Source organism: Peromyscus maniculatus, chromosome 22 (assembly GCF_049852395.1).
Source record: "Peromyscus maniculatus bairdii isolate BWxNUB_F1_BW_parent chromosome 22, HU_Pman_BW_mat_3.1, whole genome shotgun sequence".
Classification (NCBI taxonomy): domain Eukaryota; kingdom Metazoa; phylum Chordata; class Mammalia; order Rodentia; family Cricetidae; genus Peromyscus; species Peromyscus maniculatus.
Window position 1 is genome coordinate 44339343 of NC_134873.1, and position 21409 is coordinate 44360751.

The 21409-nt window shown below is 41.8% G+C and overlaps 1 protein-coding gene across 7 annotated transcripts in view; it reads left to right on the plus strand.

Annotated features, from left to right (window-relative positions):
- The window catches only part of Ltbp1 (latent transforming growth factor beta binding protein 1), a 399391-nt gene that overhangs the window by 217109 nt on the left and 160873 nt on the right, over nucleotides 1-21409 (plus strand). For all 7 annotated transcript variants that reach the window (XM_006984834.4, XM_076558654.1, XM_076558656.1 and 4 more), the window contains 2 exons: nucleotides 4099-4323; nucleotides 6098-6372. In XM_006984834.4, the coding sequence (XP_006984896.1) occupies nucleotides 4099-4323; nucleotides 6098-6372 (500 nt within the window). The remainder of the gene's footprint in view (nucleotides 1-4098; nucleotides 4324-6097; nucleotides 6373-21409) is intronic.

A 21409-nucleotide genomic window follows, 5' to 3' on the forward strand; every position in this document is an offset into this window, starting at 1 on the left:
CACAGGGGTCACCTAAGGCCACCAGAAAGCACAGATGTTTACATTATGATTCACAACAACAGCAAAATTACAGTTGTGAAGTAGCGATGAAGATAATTGTGTGGTTGGCGGTCAGAACAACACGAGGAGCTGTATTAAAGGGCCGCAGCATTAGGATGGCTGAGAACTGAGAACCACTGCTCTATACATTGTCACATCCCTCTTCTTTTGGACAGGATTTTGAAAGCAAACTCAAAGGAGTGAACTACTGGACATGTGCACTGTGTGATTCTCCTTCTCAGAGTGTCACTGTTACTTCCTTGAAGTCCATACCATCTTTTGATTATCCGCTTTCAATAAACATTCTGTGATTTTATGGCTTTGGGGTTGGGAGGCAACAGGACTACCTGCCTTGGTATGTGTGTGCTCCAACTAAGGGATGTGTAGCACCTACTCATCAGCAGAGCTTGAAAAGAGTGATGGGATTAGGCACTGGTCATGATATACACCTGCCATTATTGAAGGGATTGGTAGACAGGAGCTAGCAGTGAAGTTTACATCTTGTGTATTTGTTCAGGGTTCTGTGGCTTCTCAAATTCCTGCAAGTTGGAAGTAAAGAGAGTCTGTGTTCCAATGATGAGTTATTCATAGGACTATTTGCATAATAGTATATTTAAATATGGGACTCTTCACTGTGACCCAGTGTACACTGAGCTCATCCAGTGAGCCAAATGACGGTTTTGAAGTTGTAGTTGGAATTGAACTAGGAGTTACAAGGATACTGACTACTGGAATCATTTTGACTACCTCTTCTTTTACCTGGCACTTCTCCGGGGAGATGGGATACCAGTGGAAGTTTGGGGGTGCTCCAGGGTCCAGCTAGTCTGGGTTGTTTGACTCCAACTGACCCATAAGCCTAGAACACAGTTTCTGGATTGTAGCCTGGTAGTGTTTTCCAGCTTGCCCTTTCCTTCTCCATCTTCTCAGTTTCCTGCACATTCTTCTGAGCCTCCTCTCAGGTGACATCACTTCACATTCCTCTCAGTGCTTCCTGCCATCACCCCGAGCTCTGTTTTCAACTCGCCTCTCAGTTAGTATGACAGTTTCCAAACTGGCACCTCCTAGCATTGTCGCCTTTTCTGCTCAACTAATCCTGAATGCCATCTGCAGAGCAGCCTTCCTGGAACACGCTGGCAACCTTGTTAATCCTCCCCTTCAAGCCTCGGGATAACTTGTCCATTACAGAATAAAGTCCAAACCCCGCATCATGTCTTTAATAGCCTCTTGGTCTGATGTAAGCCTTCACGTTCCAGCTTATAGCCTGATCCCTTCCCTTCCTTTAAAAGCCTGGGTTTTAACAAGACACACTGACTCACTCTCTCCTAGACGAGCTAACTCTTCCTTCTAAAGATGATCTCTCTAGAGTGTGCTGTCTGCATTCTCGATTTTGCTCAGTCTTAAAGACTTCTCCCAGGTCTGTCTTTTGGGAAGCGCTTTTTCAATTATTTCTGAAGTTTCAAAGGATTTTTATTAATATTTGACAGCCATTGTTTCTTTGTTGTTTTAGTTATACTGTGTTGTTTAATGTCACCGGTGAGCTGTAAAATCCTTGAAGGGTAAGGACTGAACCTTCTTTACAACCTAAGGAAGGTATTTAACAAAATGACAGGCACAGAACTGTTAGTTTCTTCCTCTTTATGTTTATCTTCCTTTTCTTTATGTTTCAGACCTTAAGCATTTCTCCTAGATTCTGAGCTCTGTGTGAAGGGTAAAATTAAACAGGACTGATTCTCCGACCTCACGGAACTTTAGTGGATGGAGTATACACAGTAGTCAGACAACTGTCATGATGTCAGAGATGTGACCTGGAGGGTAGTGACTGAGAGGCGATTCTGAATGCTTCTCAGAGAGGCAAGGGCCGGGCAGAGTCTAAAGGACAAACAGGAAGTCAGTCTGCTGAAGGGAGCCGAATGGAAGGTGTCCCAGGCAGAGGACTCCACAACAAGCTCGTTGGTTCTGAATAAAGTTCAGTAGGCTGCGCTGTGAGAGATGGGGTGAGCTCAGGAGCGATGAGGTTGCAGAGGGAGCAGAGCTCTGAGCGATTGGAAGAGAGAGGTTCTGGGGTGGATGTTGGATGAGTGAGGTGAGGGAGAAACAGCCACGTTTTGCTAAAGACCACTCCGGAGCTAAGGCTGTTAGAAGGGAGATGATCTCTACTGTAGATGGTGTGAGTTTTGGGGGCGTCTATGGGATGTCTACATGGAGATACACAGTTGTAGACAGTTTGAAATTCAGCAAAAAAAGAAGATTTGACAGGATCTCAGGTTTGGGGACATGATGAAATCATATCAAAGTTTGTGGAGTTGATCAAGAAGATTTTAGGACCAGACCGTAGTATGCAGCAGTGTTTAAAGGACAATCAAAGGGAGGCTTCTGCGAAGAATGTGCAGAGGGGATAGGGAAGGAGGAAGGGATCAAACAGACGACCAAGGTACCATTGTAACCAAGGGAGACTGGAATCTCTTCCTGTCAGAGTTAGTGACACAAAGACCATTAGTGGCTTTAGGAAGACAGGTTCTGTAAAGGAAAAGGAAGGTGTGTCCTGTCCCAAGGTATTTTACAGTTATATCAGGAAGCGAAGAAAGATTTCAGGCAAGTGTAGTCATGAAGGACACCATTTAAAGAACATAAAAGCTAAGAAAAATAGAGTTGAGGGGCTTTTCTTGTTCAAGCAGAAATCTGATGGCATTTAGAGGCTGTGAGGATACATTCACTAGCAGTGAGGAAGGTCCGCCATATCTGAGTTTATCCCAAGTTAAAAACTGAAAACTCTTCAGCCAATGCATCACCTTATCTTTTGATATTTCAAGTGAATAAACCTGAAACTAATGATCACTCAGATACTACCAGATTTCATTTCATTTCAAATGTTTGGTTTTTGTCCAATGAGATGACACATTCTTACGAAGCATGTTTCAAGCTATCTGAGCTTTATTTATGTCCTGAGTGGCACAGAGTTCAGTGTCTTCTACAGACAAACAAATTTTCCTTACTCTAATTTGTTGCTTTATCTGCTCTGTGAGCAAATCCCTACTCTATACCTTTTAGGTACTGAGGACATGAAGATTATCAGGGTGGAAATACCTCTTCTTTCCATTGAATTTGTAGTCTATGATACAGTTAGCTAATCATCAGTAAATAGAGAAGCAGAGCAATTTCAAGTAGCAAGAGATGCTTACAATTGTACTTGTGGGGGCCAGCACTCACATTTATTTACCCCAGGGACTCTTGAGGAGTGAGGGATAAGAGATTTAGATAGAAATATAGAGGAGAGAGACAGAAACACAGGACAGCCTCGGGAGGGCCTGGGTCAAAACCCACCAGCCCCTTCTGTCTCTTCTAAAGGACTTTTAAAGGAATGCTAAGGGGTGGAGCAAAAGACTGCCTCCCAGCACAGCCAAGTGCAAACCATCCCAAACACCTGGTGGCCATGCACATGGTCCAGCCATCCCCTAATGTAGCCCTGCTGTGTAAACCAAGCTCAAATCTCACTAGAAAACCTTTGTGGGCTCCCACAGGTACTGTGGTACACAGTAACCCTGGGTGGTTACTTCATACATATGTACATACATGCTTACATATATACATACACACATATTAGTTTTGTTACATTCTCTTTTATTTATTTTATGTGTCTATATGTGTATGTATATGGGTCTGTTTGTGTGCCAGGGAGCATGTACGGAGGTCAGAGGACATTCTGCGTGAGTCAGTTCTCTCCTTCTACCTTGTGGGTCCTGGGGATCAAGCCCAGGTCATCAGACTTGGCAGCAGACTCTTCACCCACCCAGGCATCTTGTCAGACCTACTTCGTATTTTCCCTACAAACTCTTCTTTCTGTTGTTGCGGGCAAACAGACACCAGCTCATGGAAGCTGAATGCCTTTCCATTGTCGGGAGAGGCTAACAGATAATAGAAACTCTTTGGCCATGTATTGACTCCCAGTGGGATGGGATGTCTAAAATAGGGTGTGTGGATGTGGTGGGGAGAGCGCCGGTTGATTGGCTTATAACCTTTGGGAAACTAACCAACTTCCACGTTCTCTCTTTTCCTTTTTAGTAATTTGCCATCTTCCATGTATGAATGGTGGCCAGTGCAGTTCAAGGGACAAATGCCAGTGCCCTCCAAATTTCACAGGAAAGCTTTGCCAGATCCCCGTCCTTGGTGCCAGTGGGCCTAAACTCTACCAGCACTCCCAGCAGCCAGGGAAGGCCTTGGGAACACATGTCATCCATTCCACACACACCTTGCCTCTGACCATGACTAACCAACAAGGAGTCAAAGGTAAGGTCTGCATTCTCATTTCGCTCTGTTACCAGGTCACACCCAGAGAGAAGTCTCTGCATACATGCCAGGACTGGGGTTGGAATGGAAGGGAGGGGGTGGATCTGTGACATGAGAAAGGGCAGGAAAGTTGGGAATGGGGGCCCACTCTTGTGGCTGCAGGGCTGGCTGTCTAGGACACCGTGTGCTGGTATCTGGGAAATGAGATGGCCAAAAGAAGGGCCTGATTCCCTGCAGCACCACGGAGTGGTGGATATGCAAGGTCAGAAACAAGGTCCGGGTCGGACCCTGACAGCAGCAGTAAACTAACGGGCCACACCATATCCCGTAGTGAATTTTGTAGCTGACAGATACTTGATGTGTGTCCTACACAGTCATTTAACTTCACCGGGCTTCCATCTGTCCATCTGTAGAGGAAGGCAAACTAGGTCACTTGGAGCTCACACGTTCTGTGACTAATTCATTCTTTCAAAGCTGGCATCCTTAGGAACGTAGGACTTTCAAAGGGGGTCAGTGAAGTATAACTGCTCTAACTCTGTAAACCCTGAATGTTTGTGTCAGAAGATGAGCATTTTTGTCTGAAATTGTCTTTGAAAGGGGCGGAAAGGCAGTCTGCGACACATATAAATCAACACACAGTAGTGTGTAAGAAAGAACTCAAACGTATATATGTAAGAAATACCTAAAATTAATGGATGAAAGAAGCCTGTTTTGTGAAGCTGGATCTTTACTTTTAATGGAAAAATTTAAGTCCTAAAATTTCCATAATAGAAATTTCTATAGAAGAAATTTTATGAAATATACAAAAATAACTAATCTCTGAGAATATATTACCACTTGGTAAGGTGTACTCACCTTACCATGAAAGCATCATGAATTCATATATTTTTGTGATCCTAGCTAAAATATTATTCTTGGTTTTATTTCTTTTAAAGAGATTTATTTATTTATTAATTATTTTTTTTAAGACAAGGTTTTTCTGTGTAGTTTTGGTGTCTGTCCTGGATCTCGCTCTATAGACCAGGCTGGCCTCGAACTCACAGAGATCTACCTGGCTCTGCCTCCCGAGTGCTGGGATTAAAGGCATATTACCACCACTGCCTGGCTAGATTTATTTATTTTTATTTTCTGTGCATTGGTGCTTTGTCTACATGTATATCTGTGTGAGGGTGCCAGATTCCCTGGAACTGGAGTTACAGACGGTTATGAGCTGCCATGTGAATGCTGGGAATTGAACCCAGGTTTTCTGGAAGAGCAGCCACTGCTCTTAACCACTGAGCCATCTTTCCAGCCCCAATATTCTTGTTTCTTAATATATCACTGTTGAGACACTTTAATGTTTGCATAATTGCAGTTTTATTTAAAAATTTTGTTATGTATTTGTGTGTGTGTGTGTGTGTGTGTGTGTGTGTGTGTGTGTGTCACAGTGCATGTGTAGCAGTCCGAGACAACTTGTGGATGGAGTTAGTTCTCTCCTTCCATCATGTTGTATCCTGGGACGTGAACTCAGCTCATCAGACTTGATGGTAGACACCTTTACCAGCTAGACCATCTTTCCAGCCCACAATTTTTTTTAATGTATAAATTTGTCATTTTGAGCACAAAATTGTCAAGAATTTTGATGTCTGCCACAAAAAGATACTTTGTATATGCTTATCCTATGTGGAGTCTGTTGGTAGGTGTGTTTCTATAAAGTTCATTTCACATTTTTAAAAATCCTGAGTTTCCCATTTAATTATTCATGATTAACAAATTGTCCTCCTGATCTTTGTAGTGAAATTTCCCCCCAACATAGTCAATATCCACGTGAAGCATCCTCCTGAGGCTTCTGTCCAGATACACCAGGTTTCCAGAATTGACGGCCCAACGGGCCAGAAGGTGAAAGAAGCTCAACCAGGCCAACCCCAAATCTCGTACCAAGGGCACCCCGTCCAGAAGACCCAGACAGTACATTCCACGTACTCCCACCAGCAGGTCATTCCACACGTGTATCCCGTGGCTGCTAAGACACAGCTTGGCCGATGCTTCCAGGAAACCATTGGGTCCCAGGTGAGCAGTGTGGTTCAGGCCATCTTGATAAGGTTTTCTAGGTGGGACATCGTCCTGTTAAGAAGCCAGATGTGGTACAAACAACTCTCTATAGGAGAGACTGGTAAGCTATGGTGAATTTACGAATAAAAGGTTTATTGAAACCCAGTCCAACTCATTTATTTACTTTTTCATCTCTGCCAGCCTTATGCAGGGACAGCAGAACAAAGTATATTCAGTGAGATTATGTGAGATTATTATTATGTAAAAAAACCTGTTTAATTTGTGGCCCTTTACAGAAAAAAAGTCTTGCTGGCACATGATGTATAGAATAACTTTAAGTAGTGAACTTCTGGAAGTGTTGCTGGAATTTCATGGTCACTTATTTATATGTTTTTTTTTTTTTTGTTGTTGTTGTTGTGATGATCTGTGTGCAAAACATGCCAGACTTGAGATGTGGTAGAGGAGCTACCGTATACAAAGATGTTGTAAAAAATGCTTTTGTAGGGTTTTGATAATTTAGATGTAAGTGGAGTTGAATTTTGAATCTCCTGTGTAATAATAATTAATATCATCTTTTGTTTTCTTTTAATTTGCAATTAGGATAGCCATGAATAAATTATTTGATGTGAATTTTTAATGTCATTGGAGTTACTGTAACTTCAGCCTATATCATAAAGTGAAAGACCTTTTCCTTTTAAATTCCTCCATGGAATTTGTGTATTGAAGGCAGCCTAAATTTTTAATTGAAGTGCATTTTAATTAAAATATAATTACATTATCTTCCTTCTTCCCATTCCTCTACCCAATTCCTCCTATATACCCTCTTGCTCCCTCTCAAAATCATGGGCCTTTGGTTTCTCTTCCCCAACCACTTGGTTCTGCTGCTTTGGGCTACTTTACAAAGTAATGATGTACTTTGTCCTGTGATCCTCTACCTGCCTTTTGGTTATATGAAGCATGATCCCAATTGTCTTATTAATAAAAAACTCAGAGTCAGGTATAGAGTGAAAGCTGAAAGATCAGAGAAACAGAGCTGCAGCTAGCTGAGGTTAAAGGTGTGTGCCACCACTGCTTGGCTCTGTTTCTCTTTTAGACTGGTTCAATTTTGTGTAGCCCAGGGTAACCTTGAACTCCTGATCTTCCTGCTTCCTCCTCCCAAGTGCTGGAATTAAAGGTATGTGCCACCACTGCCTGGCCTTTATGGTTAACTAGTGGCCAGCTCTGCCCTCTGATCTCTAGGCAAACTTCATTTGTCAGAACACCAACAAGATATCATACAACAGCTATGGTTTAAATAACCTTCAGACAGAGTAGGAAGATGTCTTCTTCATTCCAAAAATAGTGTGTGGGGAGGTGGGAAGCTAAGAAGAAAAGGAGGAATGCTTTAGGCTTGTAGAACCAATTGTTAATTGCTTAAGAAACTCTCAACCCTCCCCCCCCCTTTAGATACTAAGTCATGTAGGATTATCACCACCCTTCCAGAAGAGCCAAAAGTCAGTTTGTGGATCTGAATGGAGTTGCAGTGTGCAGAATGGAAAGGCATCATGGGGAATTAACAGACCTTGTTCAGAGCCAGGGACCCAGTACTTGGTGGCAGAGAACCAACTTCCTTATCTGCAAACTGGAGGCAAGATTATAGTGCTTATGAGTTATGTTAAGATTAAACAGGATAATTAATGTGAACCACATTTTGTAAATGTCACAGAACTATGAAAATATTAGCTTAGAGGATACTGATAGCGTCAAACTTTTGAAAGTAGCCAGAATTCCTGATTGTTTATGTTTAAGTCATGTAGCTTCTCAAAGACAGGGGAAAACCCTCAGTCTTCCAAACATAACATCTATCTGCCCATGGATACCTGAAGTACCTCCTTCTGGGCATGTGATAGCTAATCCTGATTGTCTTTGATTCAATTGAAAGTTGCTTACGACATTGTATAGCACTATTCCAGGTGTGTTTTTGAGGGCTCTGGTATAACCAATGGTTTAATCTGTGGATAGGTTAAAATCTGAATAGAATATTAGGAGTTGGTGGAACTGTGGTTGGAAGAAGTAGGTCACAGGTTGGTGACCATAAGAAGCCCCCTCACCATAGGTCGAGAAGCATGGAACTAACCTACCATCTACTGCAAGCTCTGCAGCCATGAGCCAAAACACATCTGTCTTTTCAGAAGGTGTTTTCTTAGGCGTCTTGCCACAGTGACAAAACAGATGACTTTAAGAGGGCCCTTGAAATAACATCTATTTCTCCACTCAATTCCAGTATTAGCAAGTGCTTTGGAGAGGGAGACTATTCACCATTGAAATGTATCTCTGAAGTAAAGGGCACAGATAGATAGGAGCCATGTGGCTGAAGATACATTTTATACACGTCATAGTTTTGCCCCAGATGTAGCTTGGAGATGGAAGGTGATTTTGGTGCCATGTGCACTGTTTGGTCATTCCAGCTTAGGTTGGTCATGGAGAAAGGAAAAGCAGATCCTTTTAAAACTGTGTGCCCAGTACCTTTCTCCCCACTGTCCAAGTTGGAACACAGATGATAAAAAGGGTTTTAAAAGCGAAACATAACAAAGTTGTTATTCTCCTGTAATATCGGACAGATGATGCTAACTAGAAAAGATGAAAACAAATTACTTAGAAGCCTGAACTGGACTATTCAATTGAAGTGAATGGAGTGATTGATGGAGTTACCTAAATAATCCAAGCCCAGTGGAATACTCTTGCCTTATCTGGATCCTGTTCTGCCTTTCGGCTGAATGGTCCAGACAGTGATCTCAATTCTTAATTCATTTTGCATGTGTAGTCACCGACACACAGCTTCAAAATAAAATCTATTTCATCAGACATTCCTAGTGTGTATTTGTCTTCCCGCTTGTGAGAAATTCTGTTGGAAAGTGAAGATTGTCTAATTAACCAGTGCAGTGCAGATGAGCCAGACAATTATTGGAAAATAATTGATAGTATATAGGTGAGTCCTGCTAAGATGTTGGAGACATAGACACAGCAGGTGTTGGTAGATTTTAAAGGAATGGGGTCAGGGAGAAAAACCAACCCTGAATTACTTTCCCCCTTGATCTTTGGGCATGCTCAGCAGTTGCAGCTATTGAGACTTAACTTGCGTGGCTATCAATAAGCACTTAGGTCTGTATGTTGCTATAAGAGGTCATATACCAGATGACGATGTCAGAAATAGTTCATATTTCTGTGGCACATTCTAGTAACGAGGTCAGAAACTCGACATGCACTTTAAGTGTAGTTAAGCCCCTGGAAGTTCCCTAGTGTACAATTTCAGATCTTACCTAAATGGTGGATAGAAATGAGCAATTGATTATGAAGCAGCGCTTACAGAGCAAAGGGATAAGGGATTCAACAGAGAGGAGAAATTTTAAGAGATAGTTGAGGAAAAGAGTCTAAGGAGGCCAGGAAGCAAACGGCCTGGGATGCCTGACAGAATTTGGTATACATATTGTTTTTTCCAGAGCTGAGGACCGAACCCAGGGCCTTGCGCTTGCTAGGCAAGCACTCTACCACTGAGCTAAATCCTGAACCCCAAGAATTTGGTATACATATTTTTAAAGATCTTAAAACTGGGGCATAGTGCAATATAAATGGCTGGTGGTAAGGTCAACAAGCCTTGAAGCCCCCTTACCAAGAACCAAGGTCAGCATTGTTAAGGGTGACACAACCACATGGGACATGCATGTTCTTCCAAAAGTGTCCAACATGGACCTCATTAAACCTCTACAGCTAAACTTCACAGTATAGGGAATACGGAGGATAATAGGAAAGCTGAAATTATCACATAGGAACAGAACAAAAAAAGCAGAACTATAATGTAGGGCAACATTGCCTTTTTTATAAACATACCATGAAAACAAAAGTAGACTGATTTTTCTAGAAAGAGTCACAGAAGACATATAGTAGATGGGTGCTAAATTACTTTTCTTTTAAATTTTAACTTATTTTAGTGTGCATGGTGGCAGGAGTAGGAGGGCACATACATGCCACAACATGTGTGGAGGCCAGATGATAACTTGGAGGAGCTAGGTCTCTCTTCTTAGCATGTAGGTTCCAGGGGTCTAACCCAAGGTGTCCGGCCTGGTGGCAAGGGCCCTTCCCCAATAAGCCAAATTTGGTCTTGATGGACCAAAATTGGGATTTAAAAAAAAAGCCAGATGTAACATGTGTCAGAAACAATTGGAAAAATTGAACTGGCTATTGGCTGTTACTTTAGAATTATTACTTATCCAGGTGTGATGGTAGTGATGGGTTTATGCAGGAGAGTGTTCTTATTCTTGTGAGTTGAGTGATAAAAGTTGTAAGAGTGAAGTATCATAGTGTCTATAGTTGTCTCTCATAATGCATTCCATACACAGATGTGGAGAGATGCCAGCAGCTTTTGACTCTGGGAATTCCGCATACAGATTATCATCATGTCATTCTTTGAGTGGCCCAGCATGTTTGAAGATTTCTTATGAGAGGAAAGGGGAACTACTAAAAATTTCCTGGACTTATAAATAAAATAATGTACTTCAAACTGAACTTGAAAAATACAACTTTAATGCACTGAATAACATTTTAGAAAAGGATATTTGCCAGTTTTATCTTTGATCGGTGCTGGGTATGAGGCTTCCAAACATAAGAATTTGAACTTGTATAAAATATGAAATGATCAAGGGTCAGCAAAAGGAGAGTTGAAGATAAAGATAAGTATTGTAGGAGATGGATGGATCATCACGATTTGGTTATAGAATGTTATGGAGAAACTGAGTGTGTTGTGCTGAACTTTCGTGAGCTTTTTTACTTTGAAGCTAGGCCAATGCTCGCTGTCATCCAGTAGCTGACCCATGGGAGGAAGGACGTGAAAGAAGGTAGCTGGCTGGATCTTTAAGGATAAATCCTACCTTGATTGGTATTCAAAATGATGTATTCTTAACTATGGGTCAAAGCGTGGGGATTTATCAGTGGAATGTGAGGGGATTAATGGAGACAGTTCAGTAATCAGTGAATAGATCTCCAGGTAGTATATTCATGACAGTGGAGGACATTTTTTAAGATGCTGTCATAAAGAGGAGAGAGGCATAAATAACATTGACATTGGAAATTCTGTAATAATTTTCACCTTTGTAAAGAGTGCCAAGATGGAGGGGGGAGAACCTAGTCTTTTTTGTTTTGTTTTTACTTTTGTAGAAAGTGTTATTTAATTTTTTTCATGGTCTCAAATATTTTCTTAGGTTAGGATCAGTAGGCATCACAGGAATCATTTAAAGAGTAGAAATAGAGAAGAGGTAAGGTGGCTTCGAGGGTAGACTTCCTAAATTAATTGGCAAATCATAGCCTTGGCTAACTTAAGCGTCTGTGTTACTTGTAGTAAATTGTGCACTCCTTATATATTTGAAAACATTTGCAAGTTTGTTCACTGTGTGGCTAAGTTAGAATCACAGCTTCAGCAATTACAGTTACCAACTCTCTGCAGGGACGCTTGTTTGTCTGAGTTTGAAACTTGAACATTTCCATTCCAGTTTTCCTCTCTGAGGAGAGGCCCGGTTTCAGAAAGTCCCTGTCGGGTCTATGACTGCATCATGGAGGATGTTAAATCTACACACCCTTCTCATTGTGTAGGGTGACTTTTGTTTCAAATTGGTTCCCTTCAGAGTGGCCTAAATTCGAATCTTACGTGGCATCTGCAATTGTGATTGTTTGAATTGGGTTTAACTGACTGCCCAGTTGTTGAAAACAAGCCTTTTACAGAGACCCAGTGATGCCAGATTGTTTGAAAAGGCCTCGATTGTCAAGTGTTTAGAATCACAACAATAGAGTTCAGGGTCCAGCTTCCTTGCTGGCCCTGTCATTGCCAGGTTACACAATCATGCGATCATGGTCTCTTTGTTGAGTGCGGTAACATGGACTGTAATTAGACACAGGCGTCACAGAGGAGGTTAGGCAAAATGTCTCAAGACCTTCCCATTACAAATGCTGAAAGAGCAGAAAATTCCACATATAAACACCCAGATTAACTACGAAGTGCAGAAATACTGGAAAACCCGAAGTAGATATAAACAGAATGTTTTTATAGCGCGCTAACAGAGATAAAGAGGACACATTCATAGGACTGCAAGCCATGGAGAGTTAAAGAAATGAGCACAGTGGATCTTGTAAAAAACTTCCATAAAGATTAAAAAAAAATCATAAGCCACAACCTTGAAGATGAAGGTGTCTGGGATACATTCTACTGAAGAAAAGAAACTCTCTGGAGATTGTAAAGAAAAGGAGTGAGTAGTACATGCTGTGAAATACTCAAGTCATTGGGGAAAAAAAACTTTGTTTCCATTAATTATCCATCATATAAATAATAAGTCCTGAGGCAAAATTGAGTTTAAGTGACATGAGAACTGTTTGGTCATCTCTTAGAGGTGCCAGATGCCATTGCAGTGGGTTCTCACTGGGCAGGAAGAATGGAAACAGAATAGACCAAGGGAGGAAAACAGTCCTTGGAGATAGGGCTGCCTTATGCAACACCCTGAAGGTCAAAGCTCAGAGCTAAAAGACACAGGCATGCTTGCATTGTAGAAGGGGGAACAGGACCACTCTGCTTTTGTTTGAAACGAAAAAGTACACACTACCGAGAAATTAGCGGGAAGGCATCAACTGCAGACAGGGAGTATTAGGATTGCGTGGCTCAATGTACTTTTTAGAAAAGTGTGAAGAAAAACTTCTTAGCTTTCTTTGCATAGATTCTGTATTTGTTGTATTTCTCATTGCTATGACAGGATACCTGACCGCCCCTCCCCCAAAAAAACCCAAAACAAAAAAAAACCTATGGTAGAGTGGTTTACTTTGGTTCACAGCTAACTTTAAGGGAATAGCGTCCACAATGCTGGGAAGTCAAGGTGGCTGGTCGAGGGTTACTCCTAGGTATTGTGAGCTTGTGGCATGGCTTTCTCACCTTTTGAAGAATTCGGAAGCAGACAATGGCATCAACCCAAGCCCAGGCTGAGCTGTAGCCCTCACTGTCTCTACTAATGATCTAGTCTGCTAGTTGTATCCAAGGCCTAAAGCTTCCACAACCTCTTTAGAGAGCCCCATCGACTGGGGACAGGTGTTCAAGAATGCAAGACCCTGAGGGACATTTTACAGTTAAGCCCTAACAGAGACTCATGGGAGACTGGGGAAGTAAATGTGAGGCCTGCTAATGCACATGTCTGGGAGAGAGAGGGGGAAGGAAGAAGGAAGAAAGAGAGACGGGCTGTAGACTTTCAAACTGGTTTCCCTGTGACGGGAAAGTAAGTTATTGCTCAGTTTACAGAGCGAGGATACTAAGTTTTACTCAGAAAGCTGCTCTTTCATTTCTGCATATTGTAGACTGACTCTATATATTAATGGAGTGGGCCTAGAGTGAAAATGGAAATTTTAGCTTTGCCCCAACAGCATGCCGGCATTATCTTAACATTTTCACATTGGTTATTTCCCTAAATGGGGTCCAGAAACTACCAAAACAGATTGGATGTTTAAGAATAGGTAGGATAGGTAGGATAGTTCAGTTGGTAAGGATACCTGCTGCCAAGCCTGATGACCCCAGTTTGACCCCTGGGACCCGCATGATGGAAGGAGAGAACAGACTCCCACAAGTTGCCCTTTGAACCTCCTGCGTACTGTGGTTCATGCAGATGTTACCCCTGAAATGCATAATTGTAGTACAACTTCCTTTTAAAGAATAAATGCATATACAACCTTGACCTCTCAATTGTACAGCGCTCTCTTATCTGGAGATAACAACAGAGTTTACTGCCTAGCTCAACAGATGGTGACAGTCAATGGGTGGCCTTCTTTCCCCTTGCTGTGGACCGATGCGCTGTGTCTTTAGGGCTGGGCTTGCTCAGGTGATGTGAGCTTGGGTCAGGGCAATGGCTTTCATCTTCTAGCGGTGCTTCTGACCAGAGGTTTGGGAAGGCAGAGAGAGCTGCCTTTCCCAGTCATTGCCTTCTCCATACACAGAGCTCCTAGTCTGGGTATGCTGATCACATTTACTGAAGTTTGGCCTTCTTCTGGTGGAATAAGTCATCAACACCAGTCACTTCCTATGCCATCTGCGTTTTTCTTCAGTGTCCCTCGCAAGTGCTCACTCGTCATAATCCAAGAAACACTTAATGGAGTGTTAGCGAGTCCGTGTCTCCAGTGGCTCTAACATGGCCTTTCTTCGTATCCATCCCTGCCAGACTTTACCTTTGTCAATAGCAGGAGATTTTGCTGAAGGTGTCATGCACATCTCAGTGATAGGTGCTGGAGATCTTAAGTGTTCACTGGTCTTGTTCCAGAAACTTCTGCCAGACAGCCTGTGAGGGCCCCTCTTGCCTGGAGTGGAGAAAGTTCAGCAAAACACAGGGATAGGATCCAAAGGGGGAAAACACCACATGTGAGAGAGAGAGAACATGCGTTCATGTCACTGGATTTCTGCCAGCAGGGGATCGGGGGGAACTGCTAGTTTCCCTTGGATGAGGGATGTGGGGCTCAGGCGTTAGGAGAGTCAAATATAGATTCCCAGAACTCGAGTAGTATGCTTCACAGAATGGAGCAGGACCCAGACATGGTGCTTCCCGTAGCCCAATGTCCAGTCTTCACCCAGGCGGATGCTCTGTAGGTCCTCCAAAGCCTGTCAACCTTAAATCTTCCCTCTCCCTGACCTGGTCCATACAGAAACAAGTTTGTTGCATCACTGGGTTTCTCTGATTATTTTTTCAGATATTTTTTTCCATTTTATTAGCCATGAAAATACTTTTTCTGGGACATGGAATATCATCAAGCTTCTATGTTTTACCTTTAGGGCACACTAAACCATAAACCTACTAATTATTAGACTCTTGGTTTTTGCACAGGAACAGTCTCTGAAAATAATTATGAAACAGAGTTTGGGGCTTCTGGTAAGCCACTTCTGATGCCACTCATAACTGGCAAAGTTAGGAGTGTGTTGAAGGGAGTTTGAAGAGAACATAGATTTTCTTGATGGACTTTTAGACTCTATACACTACAAGAATGTTTAAAGAATTACAGCTGGTAATTCTAGAAGTTAAAGTCATTTCTTGTCCCTATTCCATTGGATAGAATTAATATTTACTAAATGAAAGTAGAATCATCTGGGTTACTAAGAGAGAATAGTTTGGAATCTGCCTTGTGAAATTTGGAATCTGCCTCGTGAAATTGTACTGACAGAAACAACAATTTCATGAGCTATTCTGAGAAATGATAAGATTTGTTCCTATCTGCCCCATGCCATTCCTGATATGATAATAGTGTTGCATTTTTTTCTTACACTTCCACTTTCACTTTCTTCTGCCTCCTCTTATGTATAAAAGTATTTATATGCAAGCTGAGTATTTGCTTTTATAAGACCATCCCCAGAGGCTATATATTTGCCCTAGTGATACTGCCTTTGCATAGTTTTTCTAAGGTTTACTTTAATTTTAATTATGTGTACATGTGTGTGCGATGTACACGAGTCAAGGTAATCTCAAAGGCTAGAAGTCACCAGATCTATTGAAGCCAGAGTTACAGGTGGTTGTGAATGCCCTGACATGGGTGTTGAAATTTTCATTCAGATCCTCTGCAAGAGCTATATGGACTCTTAACCATGGAGTGAGCTATCTCTCCAACCCTGCATATAGTTCTGACTTGCCTGAATTGAAGGGAAACAGTTTCAGAACTGAGTAAGAATTGGTCTTTGCTGGTCATCTTCATATCACTTATTTTCTTAAGGAATCTGAATGCTTAGAATAGTCAAGTCCAGTCCAGTTTCAAGGATTTGCCATCACCGAGAGTCTTTTAAACATATCCTTAAGTTCTGAAGAGTATTCTAAAATGTGAATTGAGGCGCTCCAAATATTTCAAACAAGATAGCCATGCCTCCAGGATAACCATTTTGGAGAGGACTGATTTAGAACAGGCAAGCTTAAGCAGTTAAGAACACAGTCTTCACATTCTGTGGCTTTGAGGCCAGCCTCTTAGTACACCAGTGCATTTTTATAAAATTGATAGATGATAGAGAACATTCCCAGTCATGGCCGTATTTGACCTTTGAAACAATGTGAGAGAAAGGGAAAGTAGGTACGCTTGCCTCCCGTCTTAAGTTATGTGAAACTTGAATTGCAGAGAAGTCGGGGCTTGTGTGTGCTGATTCATCCAGTTCAAGTCTGTAGCTCTCATTCCGTTTTAGCAAGCTGGCCTCATCTCTGGCCCTGTTTCATCGCAGTTTGGACGGAGAAGCCTCCTGAGACATCTGAGTCCTGTCTTTGGACGTCTTTCTTTTTTTTCAATCATAGGCACTATTGAGCCAGGCAGAGGACCTGTGGACAGAGCACAATCTAGACAAATGTCAGTTACTGTAAATACCTGTCCTGTTGTCTCCAACCTGTCCCGACTTGTGATGAGTCTCCTCAACTGTCGTTTCCTCCGAAGACTCTCCTTCAATCCACTTTTCTCCTTCTCTGAATTCTTGTCGCATGAGACGCTAGTGAGACCATTTGTCATTTAATTGTGTTCACGTCGTTTGCTTTTGTTCCTCTTCCTGTTAAGCTTGTATTTTTCACGAGGGCAAAGCTGCTTAGGATGAGCTGAGTAATGGGCACATATGAATCACCACTAATTGTATCCATGCTGCTCCCATTGGGACAGGCTTTGCCACAGTGAAATTGTGAACGGTGAAACATAAGCACTTGAAATCTAGCAAGTGCTTATATTTTGCATGGACTGAATAGCTGCCGGGAAGTAGAGGATTCTTGTCTTCCACATTCCTTGGGGACCTTAGCTGAGGATAGCCATAGCGTATTACTGCTCTACATCTCAGAATACTTGAACTTTGCCAGAATAGATCCATGGCAATACTTGATTCCCATTGGTAAGGAGGAGAGATGCTTTTAGGAACATTCATCCCATTTTTTTCACTCCTCACGCGTCAGGTACATGGTCCTGTCTAAAAGTTCTGTGGATTGAAGTGTATTCCCTAAAACTTTATGTGCTGAAACCACTGATAATTACTATATTGGGGAGTAGAGGCTACAAGGGGATGCTTGAAGTCCTAAGGGTGGGACCATGACAGGATGGGATCACTATCATTAGGTGAAGGGATACCAGAATGCTTGCCCGTGTTCTATCTCTCTTCCTGCAGACTCATAAGCAAGAGACCATGTGACCAGAGAGCCAGACAGCTGCTGAATACAAGACAGGAATTGGCCATGCTAGCACCCTAGTCTTGGGCGTCCAAGCTCTACAGTTGCAAAATGAATGTCCAAGGTCAAAGCTATGAGTTGGCTTGGGGAAGAAAGATTGGTTGTAAAGTTCCCATCATGCAAGTCTGAAGACATGAGTTCAGTTCAGAGAATCTATCACAAAACAAAAAACAAAAAACAAATCAAAGAGATAGGCATGGTGGTAAGGGTTTGTCATCCCAGAGACAAGGGACTTCTTGAGGCTTGTTGACCAGCCCGCCTAGCTTTCTTGGTAAGCTCCAGACTACTTAGAAACCCTGCCTCACACAACAAGGTGGACAGCGCCTGAGCTACAATACCAAGGGTGACCTCTAACCTCTACACACACACACACACACACACACACACACACACACACACACACACACACACACGTGCACACCCACATACATATACACAAAGCCACTTAGTTTATGGTAGTTTGTAATGGCAGACAGATAGAGCTGTCTGTTTAGGAGCTGGGATATGTGGGGGAACTGGTGGTTATTTGTTGGGCAGTAATTGTTCCTGCCGTAAGTGAAAGGGCAGTGGATAGTACGAGCATAGTTCCTGCTCCCAGGGATGTAAATGAACCTGTTGCTTTTATTTGTGGCTTTCAGTTTTTCTACGTGAGTTGTATCCAAGCCACAGGTAATTAGTAGTTCTAAGTTCTGTGTACTTGGGCAGGACACAGGAACCCCGAGAGCTTAACCAAATAGAGGCCTGCGTTTTTGCAGAGTGCTGTGAGGCCTGACATGGCCTTTGTTCTTTTTATCATCTCTGTAGAGACAAAAAAGGGAACTGCTAAGCAATGAGACTTAACACAGAAAAGTACCCAGTGTAGTTAAATTAACAAACCTTTACTTATCATTCTGGAGGTGATCTAGTTGCCATAGTAACATCAGGCATTTCTACCCATCTTTATTTTCTCACCTACCAAAGTTCTTTGTTTGGCAATAGAATTTCAAATAAATTTAACAGGATGTGCATGTATGAAAATGTCATAATGAATCTAGTATTTCTATACAGATTAAAATTAATTAGAAAAGGAAATAAATTTGACTTATTTGCTCTCTAGTACTGCATTTCATGGCCTGTTCAACATTGCTTTTCTTCAGGAGAAAGCCTAGTGGGAATTGTGTGAGAATAGAGTCATGATAGAACTTATTTATTCTTCAGGAAGACCAGTGATACGCAGATGCACAGCCTGGAAGACTTGTCTGTCAAAATTCCAAGATCTTAGAGGTGGAGAAAGTGGACAGCTGGATTTTATGATTTCTTTAGGAAAGATATAAAGAAGAATCCTATGTCAGAGCCTTAAGAATACTTTTCCCTTCATATGTTAACGTTAAAAACCAACGTGTTACTTTAAAAATACCATTTCATAAACTAAAGTAGTTGTCTGGAGTTCCTTGAAGTCCATGGTTTGGCTTCAGCAGGCTTTAAGCAAATATACTATCAGAAATCAGTGTGGATACATGTCCAGCTGCTAATGCCCTAGTCACAGCAGATACTTTATAAAATCAATATTCCAAAATATCAGAGGATTATGCATATATCAGATACCCCAAATGCCTAACGTTGTATTAATTATTCTAATAAAAGAAAGCTGGGTGGATTTAAAAAAAAAAAAACTTGCCCATGAAGAATGCTCTGCTCAAGCCAAAGCAATTTTTTTTTACAAGTTTAGAAAATCTGGAAGCATTTAAGCATTTTCCCATTCTTTTTATGGGACAATGCCTGTTGCCCTGCCAGTGAGCCATGGTACAGAATTCTCCGTTAGGAAGATGGACCCTTAGAATCAGTTTATCAAATATGTTGCTCTCCTTTCATTAATAACAGTGTTCAAAAAATTGGAGCAAAACATTTTTTAAAAAATTGGAGCATTTAGCATTGGCACATAAAAATAAATATATTTAATGTTTTAGTGCAAGGATGTAGAAGGGCTCTTGGTTGGGCTTTCCAGTTTAATTTGGAGCCAAGGTCAAGCCATTTTGCATGGAAGGTGGACAGGAGTTACTCTGCCACAGCAGAGACGTTCCTATCATTGGGAAAGGTTGTTAATGTTATAGCAGCAGAGACCTGGGGCAGGCGTTTAGATGAATCCAGTCTCTTGTGCACAGTTTTCCATAAAGGACTTTGTTCTTGTTTTTGTGGAGAGATGTGGAAGATGCTTATGAAATACGACTCACATCCCTTACCTAGAGTCACAGTCATGAGGAGAGTGCTCTCGCTTGTTAAAATCCTCAAGGTTTTATGTCAGCATGTTTGAGTAGCATACTTTTGAATGTGAGGACGGCCAATGGGGCACATAATTTTTAAGAAGATGTAGCTGTGTGATGTGGGCGAATGGGCCATCATGTGGCTTAGCACACATGCTCCATACATGTGAAATCTGCATCTCTATGGATGTTATGAATACCTCTGCCTCTGAGAATCTGCTTATTGATCACTATCCTTTATAATTAGACAGGAACCATTGAAGAACCATACCTAATTTCAGGTAGATTTTTTTTTTTTGTATGTACAAGTTGTCCAAAAGGGCTGGAATTACATTATAGTCATCACTGATGAAGTGGGTCCAGGTCAGTCTTTGTGGAGAGTAAGAAAGGTATGGGGTGATGGGCTCCAGTTAGTCAGGCTTGTAGGCAGGGGACATTTAAGGAATACTATTCTTTATAGGGTGGCTGTGACAGAGTAAAACTTTTCACCATTATTCCCCCTGTAGCCTCAGCTCTGCACTGGGTCCTTCATACAATCATTAAATTTAAGTACATGCATTGTGTATTAATTGGGCTGCCTTTGCAATCATATTAATGAGGAGACTGACATTCAGAGAGTTAATTCACTTAGTGTCTTCTATTGAGTTTGTGGTAGGTAGGGGCCAACACTGAGGCTTTCTGGTTCCTTGTCCTGCGTTCTTTTTGTTATTCCACTCTCTTACGCCATCTCCTCATGGGGTACATAGTCCCGTACATGAATACATTTGAACATGCACACACATATAAACACACACATCGCACACACAAGACTTAAAAAAAAAATGGTCAGCTTGCCTTTGAAAGTGTGCTAAAACTGGCAGATAGGGGGCTTCATTTGGTGTTAGTATTTCCTAGATCAGTGGTTCTCAGCCTGTGGCTTGTGACTCCTTTGACAAACCTCAGACTCCAAAAATATCTACTTGACAACTCATAACAGTAGCAAAATTGTAATTATAGAGTAGCAACAAAAATCATTTTGTGTCTGGGGGTCACCACAACATGAGGAACTGTATTAAAGGCTCACAGCATTAGGAAGGTCAAGAACCACTGCCTTAGATTGTGACTGAACAGCATTTGCTGAGCTTAAACTTCCGCTGTTATCTGAGAAGGATAATGAAAGGGCTTTGAATCCAGTTTTATTCTTTTTTGGTTCTTTGAATGTTCCTGAATATTTATCATAAATATAATTTCTTCTCCCTTTCCCATGAATGATATACTCTTTCGTGAGTGGTCACTTTTTACATTTGTGATGGTCAGATGCAGAAAACTCTACCTTCCCTTTTTAATGTGTATGTTTGTGGGTGTGTGGTATGTGTGCATGTATGCATATTTGAATGTGCATGCTAAAGTTAACATCCAGTGTCTTTCCCACTCATTCTCTACCATATTTCCTGAGGCAGGGTCTCCCTCAGAACCTGTAGCCCACCAATTCTGACATTAGAAAGCCAGCTTGTACTGGGGATACCCTGTGTCTGCCTCTGCAGAGCTGGATCACAGTAGGCTGCTATTCCTGCCTGGCATTTACATGGGCTCTGAGGATCCCAATTCTGGAATCCT